Here is a 27,637-nt window from a genome sequence, read left to right as displayed (position 1 = left end):
GTTATTTATCCAACTTGTTTGAACTGTGTAAGTGAATCTGCATTAATCTTTTAAAAATCAGTAAAGATGTACTACAGTTTCTATTGTCTAGTCTGCTTGTTTCTTAAAGTAGATGTGGTGGAGTTTTGCAGGTTACTGTTATTGCCTGCTTGGGAGAGGTGAGTAAAAAATTAGCTGCATTTTGGACTTTCGTTTAGAACCAAAAATGTGTTTAAAGAGAACTTTTTTTACTTAAGGCAGTTGTAAACATGTGTTGAACAGGCTTCACAAAAAATAATGGCCAACATGACCAAGGTTTGCACCATCCATAATGCACCTGCTTAGTGTGAATCCCATACTTGTGGCAGTACCAGTTGGGAAAAGAATTAAATCCTGATCTGTGCTGATGCTTTTCCCAAAAAGTGACTTTAGTTACAGTTCTGCTGCCACACCTACTTCATGTGCTCTCTGATGCAAGCAGAAGCAGTTTTTTTGCTGGCTGGAAGTTCTAAGATATAAATTGTTTGAGGCAAAAGAGACTTTACATCTATTCCGCTTGCTTGGCACTTGCTTAGATTATGTGCAAACTACTACTGCACTGGCATATTTCAGAGATGGGATTTTACAACCCTGGAGCTTATGTGCAGGAAGGTGTTTTTATTTTTAAATTGAGCAGTTGGGCAAACTGATGGTGGTAAGGGAAGGGAACCCTACTTAGCTTGGAACTGAGAGCTGGCAGACCTAATGGAAAACAGGGAGATGTATAAAGAGTCTGGAATAGCATATGGCTTTACACTCCATTAGCTCCCCCCTGACAGCAAAGAGGTTTTGCTCTTTAAAAATACAGAAAACTGCAATGAAACTTAAAGTAGTTTTGTTACCCAGTCTCACTAGGATGTGGTTTTAGTTTGGGTGGCCACCTTTTCTGTTTTCTGTCCCAACACTGACATTTCCATTGTGTTGAGCAGCAGCAGAGCTGGTCTGGGCAGGGAGATGCTTGTGTGACACCTGTGTCAGGTAACTTGGTAGCCTCTCTACTGTCAGGTTACCCAGCTGACACAACCCAGCCCAGCGACTGCACCTGTATTGATGAAGAGCCTCCAAGGGATCATTTCTGATTTAGCCATTAATATATTTCTTTGTACATCAAAGAAGTTGTGGGAAATACCTTCAAAAGTTCTTAGTATCGAAGCTGTTTGCTTCACTTCCATCAGAGTTTAAATGCATGCATTTCAAATAAATCAAGGTCACCTGCTATCAGTCTCCTTTAAATCAGATTTTAGCGGTGACTCGCCTTTTACTCAAATTGATGAGAAGCACTCCTACACTTTTCTTCCTGGTATTTATTTTAAATTGTTCATTTTAATTTTATTCTGTACCTTTCTTGGAACCCTTTAAACTTCATACTCTCTGCTTTTAATATGTCTCATTACACTACTTTATATGGTTTGATTTCATATTTAAAATAAAATTAGATTTTTTTATTATTACTTTTAAATCAAAGACTGTAATGATGTGCTCTTGCCTGGAAATCGTTCCATCTAACATTTACTGGAAGTCAGGGCAAGTCTCAGGCATTTCCTTTTCAAATATAGGAACATATTGGTTCCACCATAAGCATCTCAGTGGAAAAAATAAATCTGAAAAACAGTAGCATATTGTAAATGTAATTCAGCACTGGAAGCTAAGTGCCTCAAAGTTTTATATACTTCAGATAGTTAGTTTATTTTGACATAGATCAAAAGAAGATTATTGTATTACAAATTAAGAGTATTGGAGCAAAATCTCAGCACTAAGCTCCATTCATTTGATATGATTTAAGCTGGTACAAGTTACTTAGGTCTTCTCTTTTTTTCTAAGGTAGATTTTTAAAAAAGCAGTTGAGTATTTGCCTGGGCAACTCTAAGGTAGATTCTTCTCACTGTTCCTCCTGGACCAAAACCTTAGATGTGTATTCTGTGACTCTATAGACATGAATATTTTCCTGTATGACTCATGTAGAGATGACTGAAAAGAAGATAACCCAGAAAGAATAAAGATTTAGATTTTGAACTAGTTGTAACTGTTTGAACAAAGCTGACTTCTCCTCCTCTGTATGTGTAGAATCTCATCCACACTGGTCTGATTCCACTTCCTAACCTGGCAAAAATTAAACAGGATTTGGCTCCTGATATAAATGCAATAATATTTATTCCATAAATGCATTGCAGTTTAATCTGCCATTGCTACCAGAGTGTTGAGAGCTCCCATGCTAAAAACAGCAGGCAGATGTATTAACAGTAGTTAATTTACAAAAATCTGCTAAAAAGTGATGCTTGAGACAATGGTACAATTTCTGAGAAGTTTTCCCTTTAGGGAGCTGAAAAGGATGGCACTTTTATAGTACAAATAAGTCATCATTATCTCTGTTAAACAGTCAAAAACTACTGATACATTTTCATATGAAGATAATTATCATTTGGAATTGCAGAGTACTCCAGATATAAACATTTTGCCTGCAGATGTTTTCATAAACACCCATACTGGTTAATGTCTTAGCAAAGCAACAACACACTAGATCCCCTGAATGTTTATTCAATAGGTCTGGCAATACTATTGCTTTGTGTTACAAATGTGCTCTAATCCAACGTAACCTCTCAGTTTGTCAAGCATATGCTCTTCTAACTGTTTTCATATTCATAGGAAACTGAAGTAGCATTTCTAGTTACATATTTTCTGAAGTCTTATAGCTGAAGCAGCAAAGACATGCAGAACTGCAGATGTTTCAATTTCAATTTGGTACATGAGAGATATAATCATGTTCCTGGCAACCTGCAAACATGGCAAGGCCAGTTTTCAGTTGTGTGTTTTCTTTCTGTAACTGAAATGTGCAATTGCATTTGGCAATAGGCGTGAACCCTGCAAAATAATAAACCATATAAAGACCATGGTGTGTTTAATTTCTCAAAGCAAAGCTGCTCTTCACCATTTGCTCCTTTCTTTATGGGTTATTCACCAGCAGCATAGGAAAAAAGTATTTCCCATCTTTGGATACAAGCAGATAAACCAGTTGAGTGCTTACTCAGAATTGAAAAAAAAAAAAACAAAAACAAACGACAGCAACAAACTAAAACCCCAAACAAACTGAACCAAAACACAAACACTAACCAGAACAAAATTTTTAAAAAAATAAAAAAACCCAAAAAAACCAACAAGCCACAGCTTAAATTATGCTGTATTAAATCTAGGTTAAAAACATCCCACTTCAGTTGCACAAACAGTTCAATCCAGGAGAATGTTACCCTGGAAAGACCAATTATTTCACATCTTAAATTAGCATAAAAATGGAGTTGACCTACAAGGAGTGTGATGAGGACTCAGCTAAAAATACCAACAGTGAAAGTGTTGTGGGTTATATCCTTCTTCTGTCATAGCTGAGGAGGAAATTCCCTCTGAGCTCACTTGGGTCAGTAATTTAACCTCTGAGCTTTGCATTCCAATTAACAAAATCATTGGAATTCTTCCTTCCTCTGCCTTTGTCACTCTCAGTCTCACTTCTTCCCAGATTTTTGCTCATCTGCTTGAAGTGTTGTCCCCTTTCACTGGGACCCACTCCATGTATTTTAGTGTTCTTTATTTCTAAATTATGTTATCTACACTTGTGCACTAATGGATCATAGGACGAAAGGAAGAAGTGGGAAATGTGTGCTCAGTCAGGAGCAGTGTTAGGGACAGATGTCAGCAGGGAAGCAATCACAGAGCACACACTTCACTGCCAGCTGCAGGTGACCCAGTCCTAAAGGCTGAATGTAAATCCCAACTGCCTGGAATAACAGCATCAGTGTTGCACAGTTCTCACATGTGACAGAGATTCAGAATGGAAAGCATCCATTGATTTATACCACACACAAGAGGGGATTCTTCCCACGTGATCCTTGTGTCTATGGCAAATGCCTAAAGTGACTACTGCAAGTTTGAACTCTCTGTATTGCTGAAAAAAAAAAAAAAAAGAAGAGTTTGATTACTCCCCAAATGATTGTTTTACAGAAGTCCTCTTTTTATTCTGTCTTTCACAGGGTTTCTGGAGGAGAACTTTTTGAACGAATCATTGATGAAGACTTTGAACTGACAGAGAGAGAGTGCATTAAATACATGAAGCAGATTTCAGAAGGAGTTCAGTACATTCATAAGCAGGGTATTGTCCACTTGGATTTGAAGCCTGAAAATATCATGTGTGTCAACAAGACTGGCACAAGTATCAAACTCATTGACTTTGGACTTGCAAGAAGATTAGGTAATGAATTCTCTGCCTATTTCAATATAGCAATGGGGAAAGGGCAGCCCAACAGTAATTCATGTTACTTATTGTATTCCTTCATGTATAAAGAGTAAATAGATGTTTTCTATGAATATTTCTGGTTATAGGAAGAAATAGAAAAGGGAAAAAGAAGACATTCAAGAATGGGAGTAGGGCACCTCATCTTCAAGAGGAGTTTGCAGTGAGGGGTACACAATCTGCCTGTTTCTACAGCAGGGTATCCCTATAGATTCCATGGAAAATACACAATAATAGTAATGTAAAAAAACATTTACATTTGGTACCATAAAGCACTAACTCTCTAAATAAATATTTCATTACTATTACAAATCCTTGAAACTTCTTTAATAGCAGGAATTAAGGTGATGCTCTAGAAGTCCTTCAGATAATTACAGTTGATTTCTATTTTCCCATTATTTTTATCATTTCTTATCTTAAACAGCAGGATATTGTCATACATGTTAAACATCAGAGGAATTCTATAAAGAGCACTACTTAAAAATAATCCATTAAGGGGAAATTCCATTTGACAAGCCCTTCCTCTTCCTAAGCTGCTTTTTAGCTGCTTTCTATCATTCATTTTAGTCTAAGCTTCCAACATGCTCTGCAACTTGAAAGCCAAAGACTTTCAAAGGTTCTTGTCTTCATATTGTTCAGCTCTAAAAAGCAACCCTTCAGCTGTGTTTTCAGTGTTAAACAATATCAACATCCCAGAGTGATCTTTTTTAATCTTGTATTTTCACAAAAGAAATAAAAATCATTCCAGGAATTAAAAGGAACAACAATAGTTTATGAACCTGTTACGCTGGGAGTTCTGAGATCTGTGGCTCTCCTGACAATAATTGATTGGGATAACATACAAATTCCTACTCTCTGTATAAAGGAGCTGACAACTGGATTCTTACTTGCAATCTTTAACCTTCCCTCATTAAAAAAGTATTAAAAATTGGTTTTAATGATTTTTGAACACTGAGTTTTGAAAGAGTAAAGGTGAATTACTATTACCTACTTTTTTTTATCTGCCTAAATGTTGTTCATCCTACTTCTTTCGACACTTAAGTAACAGACTACTGCATTCCCAAGAATATATTTTTACAAAAACAAACCAAGAATGGTTTGTTGGATGAGTAGAGGAAAAGAAGTCTGCTTTGAAGAATTTTAGATGATGTTCTGCTCCAAAAGTGTATTAAATGAATCTTGGTCACATGGACACTGTTAACTCAGATATAAGATGCTTATTTTATTTGTTATAAAAGGAAATAATTGCCATTTCTGTTCCTTCACCAGTATGGAACCAGAAGTGTTCTGGGAACATGAACTGATTTTGTTCTTGTTCAGGAAACAGTAGCACTGCTAACTAAGTTCCAGTTCTGATGTTTTTGTGTGAGAGGTGTGTGAAAGATTTCAACCCATGATGTTCCAGCTGTCAGCCTGAAAACTGTACATTTACTGCTGCTCTGAGTGGATTTCATCAACAAGAGATATAATGTAAACACAGAATGCCCTTTTTATAGAAACTTCTTCAGCTACTTTTTTTTACTTCAGACCACAGTTAAACCCACACTTAGCAAAAGGCAGATCCTATTTTCAGTAGCCTGTTTTCCCATTTTTCTGTTAATCTTGTGGCATCACAGTGCATTGCACAGCTGACACCAGCTTGTGAGCTGCTCCAGTCATGCCAGGAGGAAATCTCTAGATAATGTCTCTTTATGTAGAAGGATGAGAGCTGTGGGCACTGATGCTGGTTCTGATTTTACAATACTGTACATTCATTTGGCTTAATATGCTGCTAACTCTCGCCAGGTTCCATTGTAGGTATTTGCTATTCATCAGCATGCCACAATGGATAACTCCATCGTGTGTGGCATTCCCCAGGAAGAGAAAGAGCCCTTCCATTCCATGCCCATCAAGCATAAGCACTGTTTTAATTGCAAAGACAGTTGTAACATTTCAGTTGAGATGATTTCCAAAAGTAGAAAACAACTTCTACTCTTTCATTTACTTACGAAAATTGTTAGAAACACTTTTCACTAATGCCTGCTTCTTGCCAGTTGTCTTATGTGGTGCACTGAGCACATGTTCCTCTGCTTGTGTTCCTTCAAGCTTTGTGATTTTGAAATTGGCTGTCAAATTCACTTTGGTGTTGATAGATGTGGGATTGGAGCCCTCATCCTGCAGACCTGACCCTGACTGAGCAGAAACTCCTCAGCCAAGGGATTGCTGAAGGGAGCAGTGGCTGATTTTGCACTTCAACTCCTGAGATTTAACTTTTTACAACTAGTGCAAACTAGAGCCTCTAAATATTCAGTGTTTTGATCAGTTTTAAAGATATTAGGACCAGCTCCTTCTGCAGTCATCCTCTGCAGCTAATTAGTTCTCTTGCACTGTCAGGAAATACCAAAGCTGCAGTGGGATATTTTCCTGACCTTTTTTGGTGTGCTGAGGAACACATGTAGAAAATTGTTTAAGATAAACCTCTTGAGGAGAAAAGAGAATGGTTTTTGAGTACTGTAAAGATTTTTTTTTAATCAGTTGATTATACACAGTGTCAGCAACAGTTTCCAGCTAGCTTGTCAGCTTTCTATCTGAACTAAGGGATATCTAAACACAGATCCTAGTTGTGTACTAAGCTTGTAAACAACTGGGTAAAGATTTGACATATTACTGCATAGAAAGGGGCTTACTCTTTTCCTTTCTTTTTTCTTTTATACACAGAAAATGCTGTGTCAGTTGTTTCACACTGTATGCTTGCACTCAAATGCCATATTTTCAAAAAAAACCCCACATTTCTCTGACCTATGGGCAGCACATTTCATACACCAGCCTTTTGCATACACAGTTGATCATGGTAGTTTACACAGTGCACATAAAAGCCTCCAAACTTGGATGTGAAAATCTGAGCCTGAGACTTGGACGATCACGATGAAGCTTTTAGAAAACAGGTTCATTGTGATAAATTTCAGTGATTTCTTGTAAGGACAGTTTGAAAAAAATATGTGTCCACTTTAAAATGAAGGCAAATGGGAAAATGGAATCTTAGGCTTCCCGTTTGCACTTGGAAAAGGAAGAGTGATCTCTCACTCTTCATTGCCACTGTGGAGAACACATTGCCCTTCTTTTAGGCTAAGTCATTTTAAACTGCACTTTAGAAAAAGTATCATACATGCTGGAGTAAGAAAACTCTGATTATGTGACTGTAGGGATGTTGTGGAATAGTTTTTGAATGTGCTTTTTAAAGGATAGTCAGAGATCTGGCAGGAGGGTCTTGATGTTGGTGAGCTTGCATGGGAGGATCTGGGTAATTTCCTGCAGCTGCTCCCAGGCATTCTTCTCTCTGTTTCTGTCTCTAAAAATGGGTACTCCCTGCATGGTGGGAACAGGGAAAACATTTGAAAATGAGGTTTCTGCAATTAATTTACTATAACCATACCTGAACAGAGCAAGAAAGGGTTTCACAGCATTTGAAATGGGAAATTGGCATGACTGTGAGTGAATTGTGGTTGTGTTCAAAAGTTGCCTCAAGCACGGTGTTCAACCATTGGGCAGGTTATTAACCCCATATATGTTTCAGATTTCATTTGGTAAGCTGGGGATTAGTGTACCTCCAAAGACCTCAGGTGTTTGATTACATTTCATGAAGTGCCTTGAGAGCTTTCAAAGGAGCAAAGTTTGGGAGTGCAGTCTGCACTAGGATCAGCATTTACATTGCAAAACTTGATAGATTAAATTCTGCTAAATAAAAATATTCTGTTAAGATTCAGTGTTGTGGACAGGTGGGGTTTTTTTGTAGACTCCTCAAAACTTTGATTTGCTGCTGTTTGAGGCTTTTTTAAACTTTTCTCTTGATTGTAGAGCTACAAATCCCTGTACTGGTGGTAACCTTAACAGGAGCAGGACTGGAATGTGTTACATCTGTTTTCCTTCCCATCCATATCTGTTTTGTTTAGATGGTAATCTCCTTGGGAGAACAGTGGTTCCTCCCTGGGACATTCTACTGTGCTTAATCTGGCTGCTGCTCTTGCACAAAAGATAAACTTAATGCAATGAATCTCACTTAAGGCATACACTGATTGCTCAAGCACATGTGCAGACTGGACATGAGTTTCTCAACTAAATCCAAGCCTGCTTCAAGCGAGAAAAAATTTATTTTCTGACATTTTTATATTTTTACAATACAATTCTATTACTGGGATCTGTTTTTTCACCCACCAGTCCCTAATCTATTCCTTAGTTTTCTTCCTTCTGACCTTGCTTATTTTCTTCTTCTCATCAGATTTAGAATGAGCAGAGATGAAAAGGAGCCTGCTGAGATTTGCCTAAGAATGTCTAACTTAAAGACTTACGCTGTGTTTCACATTATACTAGAAGGTAGACATATGGCAGCGTAAACTGGCAGTACTTGGTTATGATCAGGTTTTTCTCTTCCCTCCATCACTGAATTTTCCAGTAGGGCAATACTGGTGGGTCAGCACAAGAAGAATGTCAAGCCACTTCACCTGTCTCAGGACCTCATTCTTTCAGTTCGTATTGGTAGCTGTAGCTTCACTGTAGATCATTTTAAAAACATCCACAGTGTGTTTAAGGAGAGAAAATGTAGAATATCTGTGCTACAGGCCAGATGAATAAAAGCTGTCATGACTGACAGCTGGTGATTTGTGCTTCCCCTTCACCTCAGGTGTGCCTGTAGGCAGCCTGGTTCTGAGAGCATGCCCAAGTCCAGTTTTACCTGAGAGGTAAAGATCTGCCTGGTGCACATCATCTGCTTCTTTTCATGTCACTGCTGGCCTGTGCCACTTCAAATTTAGGAGACATTTAGTGCAACCCACTATTGATTTTCTTTCCTGTTGACATTAGAAGAAAATGTGTTGGATTTAAATAGTTATTTCTTATTATTACAATTTTAGCAGTTTTGTGGGGTTTTTTACCACAACATGGAGATCCCCAAGCTTTGATAAATCTTGGATAATTTGTGAAGACTGTAACTTCTTTCTAACACTGGAGTCCTGCAGTTCTCTTGTGCAGGTGCTAAAGGGATGGAGGCTCAAACACTTTTGTACTTCAGGACATACAAATCTGAATTAAATACTGATGGTTCTCCTCTTTCATAGATTTGGTCTTGTGGAAGCTCCTTGCAATATGAACCTTCTTATGTGCCTTATACAGTGCTGTGTGCTTGAGGATGCTTAATAAATAATCCTTTATTGCTATGCATATATCAGCTAAGAAAAAGCAATCTAGGCATCATTCATTTCTTCTGATAAGGATCTTTAACAAAATCACAAGTATGAGGGCAAAACTGGTTTTCCAGTTACTGGAGAATAACTGTTTTTAAAAATGTACATGCAGCAGTTAATGGTTTTCTCTTTCATTCTTCACAGAAAATGCAGGCTCTCTGAAAGTTCTCTTTGGGACACCTGAGTTTGTGGCTCCAGAAGTTATAAACTATGAACCTATTGGATATGAAACAGATATGTGGAGTATAGGAGTTATCTGCTACATTTTGTGAGTACTTTGCTATTCTTAACACAAATCCTGACAGTTGCTGAGGACACAAAATTTTCATGAGCTTCTGAAGTTTTCTGAAGCTTTCGGGCCTTTTGTGTTCTAATTAGCAGCTCCAGCGTGTTTAATAAAATTTCTCTTTTCACTGAAGGGTACAACTGGTAAACTGCAGAACTGGCAGTTCTGGAAATTCAGCTATTTCGTGTTCTACATCTTACATCATAAACCAGCAATGCTTCATCTCATTTAAAAGACAATGTGACCATTTTATTATTAACTTCAAACTATTTTTCCTTTCCAGATGTTAAAAGAAAAATGTTTGGGCATGCACTAATAACCAAAAATTTCCATTCTTTCACTCCAAGAGAGAAAATTTTTGTGAAACTTTGGGGTCTCACAGGACACACTGAAATATCCCAGCATTACCATATCTGTTCACAGTGCATTTTCATTTATTACCAAGCACAAGCCACTGGATAAATACATTTTATAAGCTGCATGGATCGAGCTCATGGCAACATTTTAGAGGATGGTTAGCTGCAGCTCTTGGTTACATATTTCAGTATTAGATTTGATTTTTATATAGGATTTGATAATGTATTCTTATAAACATCAATTATTCTAGAGAATGTATATGGAAATAGTATGTCCATGCCTAGAACAGCAAGTGGTTTCCTTCCAGCTGTGACTTTACACATTTGATGCCATATAAACAAGTGAAAAGAGAAGCTTTGTTTGGAGCATGGCTCCTTCTCCCTCGTTCCAGCTTCAGTAGTAAGTCAGCAGCAGATCTGCTTTGCACTGGTTCTTTTAAAAGACTCCTCTCAATGCCTTCCTTCCTTTATTAGAGTCCCCTCTGCCCTGGCTGTCCTGCTCCTTGACACCTGGCAGTGCAGTTGTTTGCCTCAGTTTTACTCAGTCTTTCTACGCTCCTGCTTTTCTCATGAGCCTGCACTTGTTCATGCTCTTCTCCTCTCCAAACTAAGCAACATCATTTCCTTACTTGGCCTACGCAAAAGCCACTAACATCAACTCCCTCTCACTCCCAGCAAAGAGTGGGAATACTTCTGTTATCTTCTGCTTCAGATGCAAAGCGTGCTCCTCTCTTCAAGGTCACTTCGCTCTGCCAGTTTATTTACAGGATTTCTATTTTCCATTCACTTCCAAGCACTCCTTCCTCGATCTTGGAAGCTGCTTTGGGCCGTTCCGTAGCTCCAGGGATGCAGACCACCCAGGCAGCGGCGCGCTGGCAAAGCCCGAGTTGCGCTCCGGGCTGGGCTGGCGGGTCGGGCAGGGGATCGCTCGGTGCTGCAGCGCCGCCTGGGGACACAGCGCCGGGACACTCTGCGACACTGGGGAGCTCCGCGGCTCTCGGGGCGCTTCTTGCTATCCCACGGCGAGTTTCCGTGGGCTGCCAGCCTCGGCAGCGAGGCACAAGGCGGTGCTGGCGCTGAGCGTTCCCGCGGATCGCAGCCAGGGAGCTGCGGCATCGACCGAGACAAAGCACGGGGAGCAGGTGGAACAGGTGGGGAAAGGCGACGTGTCTTCCCAAAGACCGGTCTGCTTCTTCCCAGTCTGCTTCTTCCCAGTTTCTCTGTGCCAAGTAGTATTTGGATGCTGTCCCATTCGGCTGATGGGGTTAGGGTGGTGTTACACTCATTCCACTGATCTGATACGCCTTGTGAAATATATTACGAAATTACTTGTTTGCTAAGGTGTATTTAAGCTCATTTAACCCATCATGAGGGAGAAACTGCGTTACCCAAACACAATGAATTTAAAAAAAAATGGATGCATTGCTATTGACATGGTAATGATTAGCAGTGATAATCAGCTTTTGTGTTTCTTGCCTGTAAAAATAAAGTAATAGAAGTTAGGGAAGACCTGTGAGTAATGGCTTGGACCTTCCCTGCCCACCCCAGAGTGACAGGGGTTCCCAATCTGTCTTAACTTTCCTACAGCCCAGCTATTTTTACAGACTCACAGCTACGAGCCGTTATCCAAAATGAACTATCACATCATCATTACAGAATGCAAATAAAAGTCATTGAGAACTGTATCTCTTTTTAGTTGCAGCTCTGCTTTCCCACTTTGATTGTAAGCTCAGAACTGCCAAATCTCATGCCTGAAGTGCAAAACTCACTTGGTGTCTCTCACACCAGCACTGTGCTTGTACCTGGGCATTTGCATCCCCTCTTCCCTGCCATGGGGCCATGCAGGCACTGGACTTAAGGGCAGCTCTGCTGCAGGCAGCTGATGGCCCAAAGCTGCTGTGTCCATCATCTGTCCCAAGGCAAACAGCAGGGAATACACTACAGCATCACTTGACATAACACCTGCCTAGAAAGTGACTGTGTTTCCATGATGTGCTGCACAACAATAAACACAAACTGGGTTTAGCAGAGAGCTGCTAAAGTGATCTTGGCAAGTGAAGGGTCTTCCCTGCAGAAGAATAAATGGTTGGGATGTAATCTCAAGTAGGAAGCAGGGTGACAGCACTCCTCCAAAACACTGCAGCAAAACCTCTCTGCAGCCCTCTGCTATGCAGATGTAAGTACAGATATTGCTCTCCCTGCTGGGATGCTGCATCTGTCTTCCTTATGGCACGACTGACTTAATTCCATCCTACAGTTCATGGGTTCCCTTTCCACATTTCTAAGATATATATTAAATCCTTTTAATCTTCCTGGATAACTTATTCAGTCCTGTCTCTTCATCTGTCTTTGTTCTTCCTTAAATTTCCGTTTGTATTCTCCACCTCATGTTTTTTATCTTCTACTTTTATCTTGTTCTCTGTCCTGTTCTGCATCACAGTACTGTTCCACATACTTAAGTTGATCTATTGCCTTTGAAATAACAGGCCACAAATATTATAGCTTGTATATATCATCTCCATTTATGTCTATTTCAGTGTTTCTTTCTGCATTTACAATAATCTTTATCTAATGAAGGTTAAACCTCCTGAATTCTTTCCAGCTTTTTCTGTTCCATTTATTCTTCTAGGCATTTCTGAATTTGTGTGTTTTTTTTTTTAATTTCTAGTTATTTTCTGATGATAAATCTGAATTTTTTGGAATATTTAGTATAGTTTCTAATTTTTATTTCAAACCAATCTTCAGTCCAAGGTTTCAGCACTGCATGGGCATACAATGAATGTGGATTCCCCTTTTCGTTCTGGCACCATAGGGATCTGAGTAGTTTCAGGGAGGAATTTTCTGTGGCTGATTCAAACCCCTGCTTGCTTTCCAATATCTCTCCTTTCTTTATCAGTGCCAGGCAGTGTTTATCTTTTCAGTGTAGTTGATCTCTGTCAATTAATATTTTTAATATACTTTATCTTAGGCTGTGTTTTAATATCACATTTGATCTTGCTACATACTCTTTTCCTTCAGCACCTTCCTAACGGCACACACCCTGATTCTTCAAACATTCCCTTTCCTTTTTATCCATTGTGTTGTTCATCACTGCTGCTACCTCTCCCTTGTTTGGCAGTTTGGGTTGGTTGAAAGATCTTTCGGCATCATTCATCTTTTGGGTGTGCTGACTTGGAACCCTGATAAAGCAAGACACTGCTGGCTTACACTTGGCTCCATGTCTTATTAAAATTCATACCTCTTTATATTAAAGATGTGAGAGGACTCCCTGTTCTTTCCTCAAACCAAGTTAGGAAGGCTTTAATGTCAGACTGTACTGCTCAAAAGAAAATGTTTTATTTGTTCAGTGGCCCTGGCAAACTCCTCATTAATCCATTGGGTATGTGAAACAAGGATGAGAACAGCAATAACAGCCTTGCTTCAGCAGTGAGCTGTCTTCTTTCACAGGGACTCAGTACTCTGCTTCTTCCAGAGAGGACCAGTCTGGGAGTCAGTCAGCCCTAAGCTAAATGTCCCCTAAATGTGTGTCTCTGACAAAGTACCCTGAGACTATTTATTTGCTTTAGTTCACTTGAAAAAACATTAATTCACTACATGATCTGCAGGGTGTAGGTGTCATCATCATGTGCTTATTTGACATTCCCTGCACAGGTTTATCAGAAGCAGATACCAAGATATGTTCACACTGAGATCTGTTACTCTTTTTGTACTGCCAGGGCAAGGCAAAGACTGTCAGGAGGAGCTGAGTGCCCCTGGGTGCTGCAAGCACTGCAGGCAGAGGAAGGCTCAGAATCTGACTCTTTGAGACAAGCAGCAAAGCCATCCCTGCAAACCCTGGATTAGTGGGAGTCTTAATGCAAAGGTTTCCAGTGGAAATGTCATGGTGTTTGTTACATAGGCAGTGAGATTTGCATTCATATTGCACCCTTTCCATGTTAACATTTCTAAGTCTGCACTCAGCTATGTTAGAACAAGACCAATAAATGTTAAGGAACTCCTAGAGGATAAAATATATTTCTTCTTTATTTAGAAGTGGAAACTGTGAAAGATTTTCTAAACAAATGGTTCTTAACATGCCAGGGAGATGCCTGGTAAAGTAGCTGGAAAAATGTTTTCAGTAAACAGCCTGCTGCTTGTCTAAGAGTAACTTTGCAGTGTAAGCTCAGTGTTAATTTTCTGGAGCAGTAGCTCATCTTTATCACTTCAGCATTCCAAAAAGAAATTGTTTCCATTAACTGTCAAAAGAGTTGCTGGACCATTATTACTTTAAATGGCTATTAAGAAATGAACAACCGAGACTTTGGTCAGTGAAATCAGTGCTAGAGATAAACATTTCTGGCTGTAATCCACACTAGTTGCTGGATTTTGTTTTCTGGCTATAGACAAGGATCTAGTTCTCCTTAGAAGTATTTCCACAACAAGACAACTGATTCACAGTGTAAAACCGTAGTACAGAGGGAAAATTATTTTAGCTTTATAAATTTGCAACAGCACATTCAGAAATACGAAAATAGGTTTGTTGAAACGTTTGAATGGGAACTGTTACACTGCTGTTTGTAAATGACAAAGTGAGTGAAGGCTTAACTGAGACCCACCTGGTAATTTAACAAATGCATGGGATCGAGCAATCCTACCACAGCATTTTAAATTTTATCACATAACTCTGCCGTACAATTCTAAAATTAAAACACACACACACACACAGAAAAAAAAAAATCCAGTCAAAGAATTTTTTTTTTTCCTTCTCTAGTCTTCTCACCCTTTCATTTATCCTTACCCTTCAAAAGCTGTATGGGACATGCAGTATAAGCACTGCCTCTTTATGGCCCCACAGAGCAGTGGTGTTTCCACATGAAGCAATGTCTCTGTACCTATAGCAGTTTTATTAGTATGCACATGATCTCTCAATACTGCAGCTTTAATCTCTGGAAATAGGCCAAAATCTTGTCTAATGTGATGCAAGAGCTGCACAACACTATTTGTGGCAATGCTGTGCAGAGGTCACCTCTGACATACTTCGATCAAGCATTGAAAGAAAGTGGGATTGCTATTGCTCCGGCTGCCCAAAGGGTGTTCTCTGGAAGCTTAACTGGATGAAGAGAAAATGTGCATCTCCTCTTTTGTTAATGAGCTAAAGGAATACTTCACAGAGCTGTCGTATAAGCTGCTGGCTTGGCTGAGACTATTGTTCTCACTACCAGGTAAAAAAGAGACAAGCCAGCAGTCAGTATGTGGAGTCCAAAATCAGAACTGCCATCCACATGAGACGTTTTCACTTTCTAAAACACTAGGGAGAACAGTGACATTGTCATAACTGAGAAAATGCTCAGATGTCGGAGAGGAGGTGGGTTTAAGGCCCTGCAGGAATGCTTTGTGGATTCCAGGACAGAGTTTTCTGTTCCTCATGGATGTACCTGGCCGAGAGGGCTGGAGGGTGTGTGAGCAGAGCAGAGCCTCGCGCTGCGCCGCAGCTGTGTCAGCTCTGCAGTGCTGGCAGCACAAACCTTCTCTCCTCCAGCAAAGCAAGTGTCAAAAACAGGGAACAGTCCTGGTAAAGCTGCTTTATGGGGGCATTTTTTGCTGCATTCATCTTTCAGCTTTTGGTAACTTGTGCCTGCTATATCCTCATAAATGGGTTTATGCCACCTTACACATTTACAAAGTCAGGCTTCACTGTTGCATTTGAGTGCACCGCATATAATGGAAAGTAAGACAGCAAATGCATTCTGTTCTGATTTACCTTGTTCTGCCTGAGAATAAACAAACCTTTTATCTTCAGCTCATGTATTATTACTAAGAAGTTTCTGAAGTATACACGTAAGATTCTAGACTCTGCTGTACTGCACACAACTTCCAGAAATGGTAAAAGATTTAGTATCTGCTCTGTGTGAGACTTCAAAGAGTGTGTGTTTCTGCTTTGCTTATAAAATAAAGTCTTTAGGAGCAAACTCCAAATCAGATTTTGAATGTAATTAGAGACAAAAAAGAAGAAAAATAACTTTGAAGGAGGAGATGATTTAAATACTATTAATCTAATAGCTCACTTTATTTGACCCCAATCTTTTTTTAACCAGTCTGTTCTGTGATATTCAGTGGCATCATGGTATTCATGTAGTATTATATCCATATAGTGTTTTCAGAACCCTAATAAGTTACAGTTATTTTTCCATATTTTAAAGAAAAGAGCAGTACTGTTGAATTGTAACTGTTAACACAATTGTACAGGTAAATCAAGTAAAGTCTGTAAAAAATCATGTACAATAGGTTATTTTGGAAATTTCATGCCAGGAGGACCTAGAAAAGTGAGTAACTTGTAGTTCTAAGGAATGAGGAACCTTTCACCTCTTAAGTTTTTACTGAAAGGGTGATATATACAAGCATCAAAAGTATCCAGATGCACAAAGGCACAGTGTTATAAAAGATAATGCCCAACTGGAGAAAGAGACTGCAAAAATGACACCATGATGTTCTGTAATTGCCTTTCACTGGCAATTTATGTTATATTGTATAAAAAGCCTTGGAAGCTCAGCTTAGGTTATAGGAGAGCATTATTTCCATTTCATGCATCATCATGACTGATGGAGAACATAAAGACCAAATTACTTCTGGATGCATCTGCATAACTCCACAGCCTGCAGTGATGCAGCACTGTTTTATCTGTCTGTATAATTCAAGGTGGGTTTGTTTACAAAATAGCCCTGTGGATTTTATTATTTTGTTATGCATCATTCTTCTTGGGCTCTCTCTGCAGGAGTAAATGGCATAAAATGTACAAAAATCCTTTGGTTTGATAGTAAAGGCAGCAAATTCACCCTGAAACTAGATGATCTCCAGAGATCCCTTCCAATCCTAACAATTCTGTGATTCTGTGAAAGTGCCAGGAAAAAAGCCAAGATATTCCACTGAATTTGGCGTGAAAAATCCAGTATTAGTTATGCAGAAGTAGACAAGTATTTTAGAAAACTACTTTGCTCCAATTTCACCTAATTCTAATTCTCCTCAAAAATGTCTTGGGAAAAGAGAAAGAAATTATAAAAATGTGCCTTTCAGTTTTGCTGGCAGAATTCTAGTTTCCTTCCTGTAAGACTGTAGTTAGTTTTGAGTCCTTTTTTGTTTCATTTAGTTTTTAAAGCGAGCTTTTTTTGATGAAGAACTGCAGAGCATGGGAGATCTCTCATGATTTTAACTTGCTCCTCTGATAATTTGCACATTGAAGTGGTTTGTTCTGTGTCTGTTCCATGCCAGGGTCAGCGGGCTTTCTCCTTTCATGGGAGACAACGACAATGAAACCCTTGCCAATGTCACCTCAGCAACGTGGGACTTCGACGATGAGGCTTTCGATGAAATCTCCGACGATGCCAAGGACTTTATCAGCAATCTGCTAAAGAAAGACATGAAGTAAAGCTGCCGGACTCGCTGCACTTTCTGTGTTTGCATTTAGCTGGAGTTGCCATTCGTGTTTCCCCCCCGTGGCTCTCCACATGGCCACAGCATCTCTGGCCATACTTTATAAGGAGCTGTGCTTGCCCGCCCAGCTCTGTGTGCAGCGCAGGGGCTGAATGAGCGTTTGCTTCAATCGCAGGCTCTTTGTGCTCTTCCCTCCCCTCGGGCGAGGGGCACCCCAGCCTTTTGTGTGGCCACTCTGATCCCACTGTTGCGTGACACAGATTCCTGCGTGACATGTTCTGTCTTCCTCTGAATGGCTTGCAGTTTTGCCGTGTGTCGCTTTTAAGTGTGGCTCCTCTGAGTAGGCAGCTTCCCTATAAATGTAGAAATTGGGCAAGAAAAAAAAAATCAGAGTTGGAAGCCTTGTTTACAGGAGTGTCTGAACAAACCAAGGAAAGGAAATGTGCTTCTTTCAATGAGTTTGCAATTGGATGGATGGAGAACAGAGTTATTTATCTGTGCACCCTGAGCAAAGTGAAGAATAGGTTACTTCTCTATAGTGAAAGAAGAATAGCAAGAGATTCGGATGCTTGTTTTGTTAGATGTTCAGGAGAGTATTAAGTGGTGGGATGGGGAAATCTCTGTAAGTGAAGGAAAGGGGATCTGGGACAGGGTTCTGCCAGCATGAAGCAGCTGAATCACTGCCATTGTGGCTCTGATGTATGTGTTCCATGCCTAAAACATATGGCTTTTCCTGCTTTGTTTTGTAATGTTTTATTAATGCTTTAAAATGCACAGTTTTCTCTCAAAAAGAGCTACAGAAATTGGGAAAGTGAATTTAGGAAGTTAGAATGGCTGGGAGAGCAGAGCCATGTGATCATTGCTGCTAAATTTAGGAAACAGAAAAATCAGCTCCCAGCAAAGAGAGCACAAAATAATGTTGCAGCAGGTAGGTTCCTCACTCATTATTGGCAACACTGACTGGTCTTTTTATACGAAAACAGGAGTCGCTTAAATTGTACTCAATGTCTTCAGCATCCCTGGCTGCAAAAAGACACCAAAACCATGGAAGCCAAAAAGCTTTCCAAAGATAGGATGAAGAAATATATGGCCAGAAGAAAATGGCAGGTAATGAAGAGGACATGGAATTGGGCTAGATATCCTAATAAGTCTCTTTATTTTTAATGTTTATGTTTCTGGAGAACACATCACACCATGAGGTTTCTCTTGCTGGTGAAAGCTCCAGTGTGGGCAGGGTGGGAATGCAGGACAGGTCTGGTTCCTGCAGCTGGGCAGTAGGAGGGTGAACAGCTGCACATGGGTTATGCAGGATGATCCCATTTCAGGCTACTAAAAGGCATGTGAGCTCAAACACAGTTTTTCCTACTCTTCTGGGTGTATGCCTCTCTCTCTTCCCCACCCTCTCCGTGCCACTGAGGGCTGGGGGATTGTGTAATTCTTAACAAACCTGAACAGTTCAGCTAAAACTTATCTGCCTGGCCTCCCTAAAGGTATCTTATTTTGTGGCAGTTTCATTCTGCAAAGCCAAAAGTTCTGTCCTGTTGGAACCCGAAGCTTCCCATAGATTCAATCAGATTGTTTTACATATTCTATATCTTCTTTTTTCTTAATGCTGGAACTAATAGCAGGTCCATCTGTGCCATGCTGTTAGGTACAGGAGTTGCTGTGTGAAATCCTGGATCCTTTTGAGTAGCCTACAAAATATTAATTTATGTAAATCTACCTTATATTCCCTTTTATGTTCTACTGTACGTGTTTCTTGAAGCTTGTGCAATACAAGTGTCCATACTACAGCCCTGAGCATATTTTAGTAGCCTGGTGGTTGATCCTCGATCCTGCCAGAGGTCTGCTTCCATCATGCTGATGGTGCTTTCTCATTCATTTCATATCAGCTCATTATTCATGTTGGATGAAATTCAGCCCAGCCCATAAGGCTGTGGAGAGAGCCATCCCCCACCAGAGTTTAGTTCCACTTACACAGGACAGGGCTTTTCTGCTGGCCCTCCTCTCGCACAGTGCGTTTTATCCGCAGCTAACAGAGACATTCATTTAGGTATGAGTTCATCAGGGGAAGTTTATATCTGCAACTAAATTTGGTAATTCAGTCCAGCCTGCTCTGTCTCTCCTAGAACAACAGAGCTATATATAAGCAGTTTGTCCACCAATTCCAGCGAGGTTTGCAGAGATCCCAGATAATTTGTCCGAAGCACGATTGTTGCAGAAAATCACATGCTTGTTGGACTGGATTGATCAGAAGCCTTTTATGTTATGTCTTAGAAAACAGGCCATGCTGTCCGAGCAATAGGAAGACTGTCATCCATGGCAATGATTTCTGGTATGAGTGGGAGGAAGGCCTCTGGGAGCTCGCCGACCAGCCCTATAAATGCAGACAAAGCAGAGAATGAAGGTAAGGAATTTTTCTGCCACATATTTTTACCTGTCTCTGAATCACTCTTACTAAAACTTGTAGCAAATTGCTAGAGACCAATCATCAAGTTGGATATTCCTGTTCTCTCTCTCTCTCTTTTTATATTCCTATTTTTTAAAGAAATCTGTCAAAAATTCACTGTTCTCATATTGTTCTGCTATTCAAAAAGCCACAGTGTAAGTACAGGCAGTAAACTCTTTTCTTTTTAAAGCCAAAGAATTAAGGCAGATTTTTCAGCTGCACTTTCTCTGAGTTTGGGAATGCATGTTTATACAAAGATGACAGTGATGTATTGCCTTCTCATGCAAGCAAGCAAGCAATAAAGTATTAACACTTGCAGTAACCATGGCACACACCCTGCATTAACCATGCTCCTCAGACAGGGCATTTAAGGAAATGTCTGCATTATTCCCCTAAATTCCCAGATGAAATGTGGATTTGTGGAGTGTAACAGTCAGAAGTGCAAATGTTTGACACTGCTGGAAATCAAGCAAGTAATTTCAACAAATCCACATAGACTGTGGGCCTGATACAAGTGGAGCTGGTTTACTCCTCTGACTAGCAAAAGTCTAGGTTCAGTTAGAAACAAATTCAAGGGAAAAATACCAAAGATTCATAGCGTGGTGGCCCTGCATGTCCATTTCTTTCTATTTATGGCCTGAATCCTTGTCCAGCTGCAACGGACTGGCACAAAGCTAAGCAGCCAACGTCCTCGAGGTCTCATTAGTCTGACAGAACTAAGTGAAATAAAAGATGCTTTCATTACCATCTGATAATTAAAAACTAAAATACGTCTTTTGAGAACATGCCCTGTAAAATTGTTCACCACCTCTTTGCTCTCCTCCAGATGCTTTCCTCGAAGAAGTGGCTGAAGAAAAGCCCCACGTAAAGCCATATTTTACTAAAAAAATCCTTGACATGGAAGTTGTGGAAGGAAGTGCTGCTAGATTTGACTGCAAAATTGAAGGTACTTTGAATAAGCATGTCTGTTTGTTTCTTCCCTTCCTTGTCAGCTCTCTGTACTGGGTGGTTGTTTCACTTTTTCAGGTTTTTTTCTGTATTATTAGGTTGGTGCCGTTTTGGTTTACCAATATCTGCATGTCACAGCACAAATGTGTTGCAATAACAGAAATTATTTGGAGCTTCTTCTGTGCTTGCCACAGAACAGAAATCTCCAAGAGTCCACATGTGAATCACTAATTTAGAATAACAAGTGGGAGCTGTCATATGATTTCTGAGGGCAGAAAACAGTAAAAGCAAGATGCAGAGTAGAACCATAAATTGCAGGAGTATACTCCTAGAGAGTGCTAGCCAGAGACCAATAATTAGGAGGAGGTCAGTTGTCTGAAATGACAGACTAGTTTCAGGTGACCTCAAGATAACTTTAAGCCATACATACTTTTAAAGGCAAAAAAGTCCCTAACTGTATAAGCGTGAGAAGTAAAGATAATATTCTTGTGCTGGTCACATAAGTCACATCTAGAAAATATGGTACTGTTGTTTGGGATTTTCTAACTTATGAGTTCAAGAAAGAAAACTCAGACTGGAATACGTAAAGTGTAAGTTGATGAGAAGACACTTAACGAGCATGGGCTTGGTCAGCCCAAAAGTCTAAGGCCAAGACCACTGACACTTCTACTGCAATGAGATTGAACCTTGTGTATCTCAGCTGTGAATGAAAACTAGAAATTCAGAGAAGAGCTGTAGAAACAAAATGGATAGAGTCAGTACCATCCTGCATGTGTACAAGTTAATTTATAATTTTAAAATTAGGTTCAGAAACTGCCTCATGGACCTATTGCTTGTTTGTTTCTGTGCTCCCAATCCTTCCCTGCCTGTTTTTCCTACCTCACAGCAGAGATGTGAGGATGGATTATTATTGCTGATGGATGCTCAGCGTGAGGGGTATGTGCACAAGCACTGCATGGAATAAAAAGGATGTACCACAGCTGATGTTCCAAATTTTGCTGTGTATTGCTGTAATGTTCGCTGTGCATTAGGGATTCCTGCAATTTATTTCGGCTCAGTGGGAAGTTATCCTTCTGTCACAGTCCAGAACTTGGCTGAGACTACAAACCTTCAATTTGTTACAGCAGCCAAGAGTACTGTATAAGGGATTGTTCTGCAGCAGGCATTGTACAGCCCTGCTCTGAAGGCTTAGCAGAGCCATTTGCTTCACAAAAGGCTCCTAAACTCCTGTTGAGATACACAATGAAAAGGCTTTTCTTAGACTTCCTCACTTACCCTAACACAGACAGAAAATGGGAGTGCAAGGTACAGGACAGTCTGGGTTGTAAGGAGCAGGTTAGGAGGAGCAAGATTCAGAATAACCACAGCAAAGCAACTCGAGAAAGATACTAAAGTGTAGTTACATCCCAAACCAGCTTACCCTTGGAATTCTAAATCTCGGTGTTGGGAGCTGCTGTCTCTGGAGAAGCTGCAGTGTAACGTGAGCTTCAAATGCACAGTCAGGAGTCCCCCACTGGCTGATGGCTACAGCACACAAAAAGCTGTCTGCAGGCACTGCTGAAGGAGTGGAAGGAGGAATCCAGCGAGTACCGCAGTGCTCACTTGCAGTTTTTGCTATTCACAAAAAATTGTTTCAGGTAAATGTGAAGTAAAAAAGCCTCACATCATCTACATTTATTTCACATAGAACTCGATGAAATATTTGTCTATCAGCACACTGGCACGTCCAAACACAAGGAATTAGAGCATAAGGTAATTAGCACTGAGTTAATGCTTGTTTATTACAGTTGCTGTTCTCTCTCTGCTCTTCCAGGCTATCCCGACCCTGAGGTGATGTGGTTCAAGGATGATCAGCCTGTCAAGGAGTCCCGTCACTTCCAGATAGATTATGATGAGGAAGGGAACTGTTCTTTGACTATTTCTGAAGTATGTGGGGACGATGATGCCAAATACACCTGCAAAGCTGTTAACAGCCTTGGGGAAGCCACGTGCACCGCAGAGCTCCTCGTGGAAACAATGGGAAAAGAAGGAGAGGGAGAAGGAGAAGAAGAAGATGAGGAGGAGGAAGAATGAAACAAGGCTAAAAAAAAAAGAAAAAATATATTTAAAGACTCTCCTTATAAGGCTCAGAAAACCAAGTTATCAAAAGCACCTTGTGTGAAACGTAGGTCTTTGGGGGGTTGTTATTTCAGCATGATCAGTTGATACCTGTTAGCTTTATGTATGGGCATTACTTCAAACCAGCAGGCACTTTTGAGTTGCTAGCATGATTGGATTGACTTTAAACAAGCCATCAACTAAGTTGCCCAGACTACTTTTAAAATCAAATGTATGGAAAACAAGTTATATTCTGAACATCTTAAAGAAAAATAGTCTATTTACTGAGCTCATTGCTCTTTACCATCACTTTTCTCAGCCAAAACTGCAGCTAAGTTGGCTCCCTGAGATCTGCTTTAAAGGAATCATTGGCCAGACGTGCAGTGAATCTCTCCAGTCCTAAGGAATAGGCTGCTCCCTGAGTTGTATCTTTTGTAAGGGAAGGTTTGACACAGCCAGCATTGCAATTTGTAGGCTGGCATGGTTCATTTTTCATTTGCTTCAAGCAGAGTCTCACAGTCCAAACTTCAGACACATTTACTGCCTCTGTCAGTGAGCTGTTAGTGCCCTTGTATTCCTGGCTAATGTTAAATATCCAGGTGGTTTCCTGGGATACTCCTGACCTTGCTTTTGGCCAGCTGATCCCACTTTGTCATCTTTCCCTTATGGAGCTTGTCACTTCAGTGCAGTTGCAACTGCCTATCTAAGAAACACACTGAAAACACAAAGACAGAATATTTTCTGTGTTCTGGTCAGTCTAATAGGGACTTATGATTCATATATATGCTGCTGTGAAAAAACAGGTTATTGCACAATCAGAGATTTCTCTGTGCATGTGTGTGAATGGAATACCAGGTTAGTTAAAGTTTTACTTGCATTTATTTGGCAATTGCAAAACAGATTTCAACTGATGATAAGCTGGAAACTCCCACAGATTTTTTGAGTAGCCAAAAAGATAGTAGCCTGGATTACAAACTCCTCTATTCTTAGCAATTTCCAAAGAATCCTAACCTATATAGGACCTATTTCTACCTTATGAGCTTGACTGTCTTGTTTTTGTCTTGAACCTGCACCAGTAAGGCTGTTGCGTTTTTTAAAAACGCAGAAAAACAAAACAAAAAAAAATCCAAACCCCATTTTTTTTTCAGAAATGGTTAATGCACTCAGACTTAGTAACTTTGCTTTCCTTTCACAGTATTGGCACTTTTTAATTCTTTTTGTTGTTGTTCAGAGGTAATATCAGAGGCTGCAAGGTGATATGCATAATCCAAAACCAGTGTGTCTTATATCTATGTATCATTCCGAAAGTGATTCTTTTCTTTTCCACTTTTTGTGTGTAAAGTGCAACCATTTGGGTTTCAAAGGTTACCTCTTTTAAAATAAGTCATTACCTTAAATCCTCACCATTAAGTAGTCAGTGTACTTCAATACAGGTGTGTACATTATCAACCTTAGGTTGTTTGATATTACCTAGTTGTGTATGTGTTTCATATGATTTGCTCTTCTACATTCAAAGCTCAACTAATGTGGATGACACGATGGTTTTTAACTGCTTTACTCTTTGTTGCTAAGTTCAGATTGCCAGCATGTATTTTTGATTGATAAAAAACCTCTTGTTATACTAAACACAGTATTGCCACAATTCCTTATACGGAAAGGTTTTGAATCTGATTTAGAGCATACAGAGCTTTCCTCACTTTTTTTTTTTTTTAATGTTGTAGGCAACAACGGGGTGTATTTTGTACCTTAATAAAAATATGCTAATGTTCTCCCTGTTTGTTAAACCATCAGAATTGCAAAGATGAGACCGCTACGGCTGTAGTTACTCACGGTTCCTAAATAAATACTACCACAAAGCACACTCCTCGTATGCTCTGTTGCAGCGTCACCGCGTTCACCTTGGCCAAGCCTCTCCTCCTGCCCCTGAGAGCTGCTGGGCACACAAACCCATGAGATGGCAACAGTGCAGCCTCCCTGATGCCTGTGGTGCTGCTGCCCTCCTCCTGCCCCTTGTGCAGCCTTGTGCTTTGCAGAGGCTGCTCTGCCCCAGTGCCGCCAGCCACTGCCTGGAGCTGCCACTCTCGTGCTCTGCCACATCTCCAGCTCATCACAGGCTTCAGAGTGGATGTGGATGGAGCACCATGGCAGCTGTGGGTTTGTTTTACAGTTAGGAATTCTCTTATGGTAGGGGTTTCCACCGTATGGTAGAGTTTTGAAAGACTGTAGGAAGAAGAGAGAAAAAAATCAGGGCAGTCTCAATGTAGATATGGACTTACACCAATGTTTCTAATAACTGTAAAGACAGAAATAAAGACAGATCTGCTTGTGCTGCCTTTATGCAAACTTCTAACATGCAGCCAAAGACACCACAGACCATGCAGGACCACAGAGAAACTCCTTAAAGCAAAGATTGTGCAAACACCCTGCTGGTACCAATGTGTTTCTTGAGTAAATCTTCAGCCCTCCAAACAGCCATCCTTGTGAGGTGTGCCCCAGTGTCTGGTGAATGTAGCTGGCTTTGTTCAGTGGCTGCAGGTTTCCATCCAGCTAGGCACATGCATGAAGCAGGAAAAGTCTGGCTCTGAGGGGCTGCTCTGTGGGCACAGCAAGCTCTGTGGGCACACATGGTGGGTATCAACACCCACAGACTCAGTACTGCTGTTCCTGCACAGATTTCTCCTTCCCTCTCCTCCTTTGCTAGTCCTTTTGTGTTCCACAGGCTATAAACTGCCTGTTTTTCTTTTGCCCCAAGGATATTGCAAGGATTTTACCATCTCCCTCTAGCTTCCTATTAACATCCATTCTAGTCTGCAGGAAACAATGACCTCTATTTCCAAAATTATGTGACATGCATCTAATTCAGCTCTGAGCAATCGACTCCAAGCTGTATTTGACCTTGAATTTTTTTGTTTTGTTTGAAGAATAGAATTCTGTTTCCACTGAAGAAACATATTTTACACACTTGAAGCCCCATTGCCAGCCATGGTCCAATAAAAGGCATTACCTCTTTCTATAAACCTTGTCTTGCTTATATAATGTTTGCAGAAATTCACTGTGGGGGTGCCATAGGGCTGAAACCCAAATAGCAGAGATTATGCAAGACACTGGTACTGCCCAAAGTCAAACCACTTAATTCTCCTTATGCTTCTTTTAGATGACATTCCGTCTTTTCAAGTGACATGGAAAATTTTGGACTGGCTGCTGTTTTTCACTACTCGTGTTTCTGGATTTGCAGAAACCTAATTTACCTAATGCCTGTCCTATCCAACCTCCCAAGCATCCTGTGCACATTTCTGGTTGATGAGGAGACCTTTGCTAATTGCATGCATGGCATGCAGATGTCTGGGTCACTTCTTCCCTTTGCTGACAAGGAAGACAGCACTTGACTCCACAGCCCTCTCCTCTCCTCTGCAGTGACTACCAGGCTTTGAAAACAGAGACTTTTTTTTTTTTAGTTGCATACATGAATAATGAATGATTTGTTTCTCTAAAATTTCTTGGGGTATTTATTGAAACGTTGGACTAAAACACAGCTGGTTGAAAATGGAATTCTCATAAATCATCTTTGCATTTTGGGCCCTATTGTCTGCAAGAGACATGCACGTGAATTTAACAGGCCACAAAAATACTCATGTGGAAGCAGAATTTTCTGGGATGGGGAGTGAGGCTTACACTGTTATTCTGCACTGCTCATAAAGGGACTGCACCATGACATGCATGGGAAATAAACCCAGAGATGTTTATGGGAGTGGAGAAGTAACTGCACGATGTGTTTGCAGTTTCTGTAGGGGAGAAAAAATAAAAATTCCTTCATTGCAGCTGTTCAGAAAGGCAGTTGTCTGCCCTGATGAGGATGCTCGAATGTTTGTTGCTGCAAAAGCAATGCTTTCCAGCCTTTTGCTCATGTAGAGCTTCATCAGGAAATGAGCTACAATTTCTCATTCACACAGATCACAGAATTGTTAGGGTGGGAAGGGAGACCTGGAGATATCCAGTCCAAGCCCACCCGAGCAGGTGACACAGGAACGCATCCAGGCGCGTTTGGGATGTCTCCGGAGAGGAACACTCCCTGATCCCCCCGGGCAGCTGTCCCAGTGCTCTGCCACCCTCAGTGTAAAGTTCTTCCTCATGTTGAGGTGAAGCTTCTTGTGTTTCAGTCTGTGGCCATTGCTCCGTGTCCTGTCGCTGGGCACCACCGAAAGGTCTGGCACCATCCTCCTGACACCGCCTTTGAGATATTGACGTGAATGATGGAGATCGCCTCTCAGCCTTCTCTCCTCTGAACTATATTTGAAAAGCGATGAAAACCTAGCAGATATCCCCCAAATAACCTTATCACCTAACGCTACCAATGTCTCTAAGGACACGGCAGACCTATTTCTCCCTGCAGAGGGGCGTTTCGAACGTGCCCTAGAAAGCGAGCGAACGGACCGCTGACCCCCGGCAGGGAACGCCTCCCCGACTCCCGGGAACACCTCCCGTCCCAGCCCCGTCCCCGTCCCTCCCCGGCTGCCCGGAGCGGTGCCCGGGGTGTCGCGGCTGCGCGGAGCTGTCCCGCCCGGCCCGCCCAGGGAAGTCCCGCCC

At 40.7% G+C, this 27,637-nt stretch overlaps 1 protein-coding gene across 3 annotated transcripts in view; it reads left to right on the top strand.

The window, feature by feature from the left end:
- The window catches only part of MYLK (myosin light chain kinase), a 193,562-nt gene extending 168,648 nt beyond the window's left edge, over nucleotides 1-24,914 (top strand). For all 3 annotated transcript variants that reach the window (XM_085066961.1, XM_085066964.1, XM_085066965.1), the window contains 7 exons: nucleotides 4,035-4,252; nucleotides 9,655-9,778; nucleotides 17,398-17,550; nucleotides 18,543-18,666; nucleotides 19,837-19,966; nucleotides 20,835-20,954; nucleotides 22,770-24,914. In XM_085066961.1, coding sequence (XP_084923087.1) covers nucleotides 4,035-4,252; nucleotides 9,655-9,778; nucleotides 17,398-17,550; nucleotides 18,543-18,666; nucleotides 19,837-19,966; nucleotides 20,835-20,954; nucleotides 22,770-23,029 — 1,129 coding nt within the window. In that variant the 3' untranslated portion in view covers nucleotides 23,030-24,914. The remainder of the gene's footprint in view (nucleotides 1-4,034; nucleotides 4,253-9,654; nucleotides 9,779-17,397; nucleotides 17,551-18,542; nucleotides 18,667-19,836; nucleotides 19,967-20,834; nucleotides 20,955-22,769) is intronic.
- The last annotated feature ends 2,723 nt before the right edge of the window (nucleotides 24,915-27,637 follow it).

This window comes from Lichenostomus cassidix, chromosome 7 (genome assembly GCF_008360975.1).
Source record: "Lichenostomus cassidix isolate B80296 chromosome 7, HeHo_3.0, whole genome shotgun sequence".
NCBI lineage: Eukaryota > Metazoa > Chordata > Aves > Passeriformes > Meliphagidae > Lichenostomus > Lichenostomus cassidix.
This window is presented reverse-complemented; position numbering and strand designations above follow the sequence as displayed.